This window comes from Fulmarus glacialis, unplaced genomic scaffold (genome assembly GCF_000690835.1).
Source record: "Fulmarus glacialis isolate BGI_N327 unplaced genomic scaffold, ASM69083v1 scaffold7881, whole genome shotgun sequence".
Taxonomy (NCBI): domain Eukaryota; kingdom Metazoa; phylum Chordata; class Aves; order Procellariiformes; family Procellariidae; genus Fulmarus; species Fulmarus glacialis.
This window is the reverse complement of record NW_009193356.1, coordinates 48,793-53,216: the sequence shown is the minus strand read 5'-3', so window position 1 is coordinate 53,216 and position 4,424 is coordinate 48,793. Positions and strand designations below refer to the sequence as shown.

At 40.0% G+C, this 4,424-nt stretch overlaps 1 protein-coding gene across 1 annotated transcript in view; it reads right to left on the bottom strand.

Moving 5' to 3' along the window:
* LOC104083789 (microtubule-associated protein 4-like) overlaps positions 1-3,708 on the bottom strand; it is a gene marked incomplete at its 3' end in the record, with an annotated part of 10,761 nt that extends 7,053 nt beyond the window's left edge. Inside the window, exon 1 of the mRNA XM_009587412.1 lies at positions 3,471-3,708. Coding sequence (XP_009585707.1) covers positions 3,471-3,708 — 238 coding nt within the window. The remainder of the gene's footprint in view (positions 1-3,470) is intronic.
* Positions 3,709-4,424: the final 716 nt, after the last annotated feature.

Below are 4,424 nucleotides of genomic sequence, written 5' to 3'. Positions count from 1 at the left end.
GTTATTCTTCACCAATTAAAAAAAAAAAAAAAACTACAAAGTTAAGACTCATCACCAAGTTTGTGAACCGAGTTTTGCAAGAATGCAAAACATGTATTTACTGTGTACAAGGCCACGAACAGTTATGCTGCAGACCTAGCTTTGTACACAGTTCCTCAACAACAACACAATCAAACATTTCAGAAACAATATTGGTCCTCACTTGAACTAAAACATTTCACAGGAGCACTGCTGCCTGCTGCAAGCTATTAAAGCACAGTATTTTCCTTTCAGTTGGAACTTGCTCCCACCCAAACATCTCTTGCTTCGCACTTCAGGATGCGTATCCCTTACCTCACATGAGCACCCTAACGAAAACTGCTGCTACAGCCTCCATGACTTTAATTGGAAGCTCCACAGTATCCTCTAAATTCCTTGGAGCGTTGGAACTAGATAAGGAAAGCTAGCTGCAAACAGTGTAGCACACACCCAAAGCAATCCTTCAGTGTTATGTAAAGCCCACAATGTCACCAGAGGATTACCCCAGAATTTGCCAATTTTGACATCCATTCAGGTGCTAGAAAGAGTAAAACCCCTTCTTCTTAAGCTATGCCTTTCCAACTTTAAAAGTTAACTGTTATTAGAGCTTTATTCTAGGACAAATTTGTAGGTGACCATACAACTGCTCATCCTGTCTCCCTCCTCTTCTCTATCTCTGTAGTCACATGGTTCACCCAGGTACATGATGGGGGCCCATCTGATCGTTAAACTTGTCTAACCTGGGTCCTGGGTTTAGGAAAAAAGTAAAAGAAAAACCTTGAGCAGAGATGGAATAGCTAGAGCCTGACGGGACATATGATTAAACCTCTTCTGACTGGGGAAAGGCAATCTCAGTAGCAGAGACCGTGCTGTCTGAACACATTCGTGCCTTTTAACATAAATAAATTAACAAGCGGGGGCTGAAAAGCCCAATCCATGAAAGCTTCTCCCTCAGGAAAACAAAGCTATTTGCAGTCATATTTGGAGTCAGGGACATGGAACTCTTGCTGCCTTTCACTTAGCAGTCCCCCCCTCCCCAAAAACTTCACGTTCTACTCAAAGCACTGCACTAGAACAACACCTAACACCCCCATTAGGACCTTGCAATATCTCACCCAGGCTCATTTATTCTAGAGCCTCAATAAAAGCAAGAACATCAGCTTTACTGCATTTTTTTAAAGTTACAAACATTGAAGAAATCTCATAGGAAGAATAGGTATCCTTATCACTTCAGGGAAAAACAGATCAGGCAAATTAAGACATAACAGGATCAAATCCTAAAACTGGCCTGTAGTAAACTGACTGTTTTAAACTGTGGAGCTTGGTAGCCCTTCCCCTCCTGGTACAAGCTGGGAAAACTGAAAAACATTATCTTACACACTCAAGGCAAGCAAGCTCTCCAATTTCTTCAGTTAGGGTCTTGTCTTCATCTTGCCAAAGATTTAGGTAATGCTCATAACTGTTCTCCAGCTATCCCAAAAAAGGGAAAAACAAATCTCCAAACCAAGAACAAGAAATTGCATCCCCCTGCTTTGCCACGTAGGAGAGAAAGAAGTTCCGCTCAAGCAGACAAACACCTGGTCGTACAGCCAAGGGAGGCACTGGGGAGGGGAAGGGGGTTAGAAAAGCCAAGAGATGCAAATAAGAGAAGAGTCTGGCCCAAAGGTAACCTGTATTAGCACCCCAGTATCTCTGCCTCAGTTCTGCACACGGGAACTGGCAGTTTTCTCACAGGGCAGTTCAGCGAGTTCTAATTACTAAGCAAACCCAAAATGCCTCGTTATACCTGCTTCAAGAACCTGAAGTTATTTGAAATAGTGAGTTATGATGGTAATGTTCAAGGGATACACATCTGGGAGGGCACAACTTAAGGAACTTGCATTTTAAACTAATATTGTATCATGATTTTAACACTAACTGAGAAATTCTTGTGCTGAAGTGTTTTAGAACCTGTAACTGCTAGAACAAAGCATTATTTTAAAATATCCTTAAACCACATGCAAAAGTGTTAACAAGTCTTCATGTTTCTCTGTTACTCCCACTTCTGCAACACTAAAATATAAAACACCTACCATTAGAGGTGCTATAATTGAATAGAATAATACACATCTGAATCGACCAAAGCTCAAAGTTTTATAGTCTCTTTGCCCACTTCCATCCTTCCTACTTGTTTGTTACCATTTAATGAACTATGTCAGTATGGAAATTTCAAAATTACATTTTCTGTATTACAGGGCACTCTATACACTTCTAAACAATGCAAATAAGCGCCTTAAACAGACCGGAAATCCCCACTGTATAATTCCCCATTCTGTGGTCCTGGAGGTCCTGTTTATTCTGATGGGTGATCATTACAGTTCTTGTGCACATCCCACTTTCATCAATGCTGATAAGCATCAAGATTAAGGCAAAAAAAAGAAAAAATATTCTTCTGAAAGAAGTCATCAGGTTACCTGTCTGGGAGCAAACATTTTCTTCTTTTACACAGCATAAATCAAGGCCAAAAAAATAAAAAAAAAAAAAAAAAAATCAAGGCACTACTTGTCACATGTGAGTAGCCCCACTTGGCTGGGTGGGGGGGAACACCACACAGGCAAAGATACAGAGAATTTAAATTGCTTACTGAGAAAAAAAACCTAATGGATGACCCCCAAGGGGGGGAACACCACACAGGCAAAGATACAAAGAATTTAAATTGCTTACTGAGAAAAAAACCTAATGGATGACCCCCAGATCTCACTGTTTTCCTTTTTACTCAGCTAGGGAAGCAAGTATCTGTTTAAACCTCTCCTTTTTCCTAAGTAGTTTCTGATAAAGCTACTAACACTAATAAATATCAACTGGGCTAGTAAATGTTCATAACCAGCACCACATTTTACTATATATGCACATAACCAGGATATATATGCAGCAAGAAATCAAAATAAGTAGACCCTCGGATCAGTGAGGAAACAAAGCTTTAGTTATTAAACATTCAAGTCTGAAGCTCCCAAACAGTGTGGACCTTATGAAGACGCTGACCTGCAGACCTCACCAGCAACAGCAAGTCATCGATCTTTACACCTTGGATTTGTCATTACCCAGAGTGGTGGTATCTTGCACAGTTTAGTATTTTGAGATGGAAAGCACTGTATATATAAGTGTAGCAGTCACACACTTTGGACAGTGCTAAGAAGCCCAAGGCAGCCCACAAAATATTAACATAAATAGCATCTTCTGTGGACTAGTAATGATAGCTTATTTTACAGGCTGAAGAACTGAACAGAAGGTAGAATAGAAAAGCAAGAAACAGGATTTGATCTCAACCTTTACTTTTAAAATAAATTGTTCAAACTAAAACCAGCAACATATAAAAGTCCTGTTTCAGCAGGCCTAGCAGTACTACAATAAGCAAACGCGTTCTCTGATGCTTAAGTGATACAGCTTTTTGGTCTTGTGCTTTAGACACTTACGTTCCACCTGAATACCATCTGCATGGGGTTTGCTTTTTGGTTCCTGGCTCCCATCTTTTGCATCATCATCATCCAGCAGAGGAACATAGTCTGTTTTATCTACTGTTTCTCCGACCACATCATCAAATTTCTCTGCTTCCAGAGTGGCAATGAAGTCCCTTTTCACTTCTTCCTCAATCTCGGGAGGTGGCTCTGTCAGAGCATCTGCAAGACTGAGGTTGTGATCCAAGTCAGCCATGCTTTAGCACCTTTGCAACCTGAAAAGCGATGTGGGGAAAAAGAAACAAACATTTTAATAAGAGACCTTTTAAGTTTACTCAGAGTTTGATGTTGACAACTGTGTGTCTCCTATGCCATAACACAATAAGAAACACTTGCTTTAGCACTCAGTAATTCCCAGATGCTTACAAAACCCGCACACCAGTACAGAAACAAACAGCTACATCATCTAAATCAGGCTTTACTGCATGAACATTACATTTCATGTGATGTTTTATCAGAAGCTTAAAAAAAAAAAAAAAAAGAAAAAAGCCAGTACCTGGCTAGCATAAACACAATCTTACATTGATTTCTGCCCTGCCCCAGATCTGCGAGTTAATTACATATCCTCAGCAGCAGAAAGACAAATGACGCAAGCGAATTTAGTTCTTGGGCTGGACTCCACCCAGCTTCCCCTATGGAGATTAGGATTTTACATAATCTCTAAGGTATACTTCAGTGATGCTTTTGATCTCTTTGATAGAGTCCTGTAGCATGTTTATGTCCTCAGTGAACCTCGCTAATACCAACAAACCCAACTCTAGCCCTGGGATTTGTCGTGGAAGGTGAAGTTTTAATAGTGCTTACATGAAAAAATATAGTAAAGTACACACGTATACATTATATATAAAGCTATAAATTGGAAACAAAGTAGAAAAGAATCACCATGTATCTTTCCCCCCCTGATTTGTATCT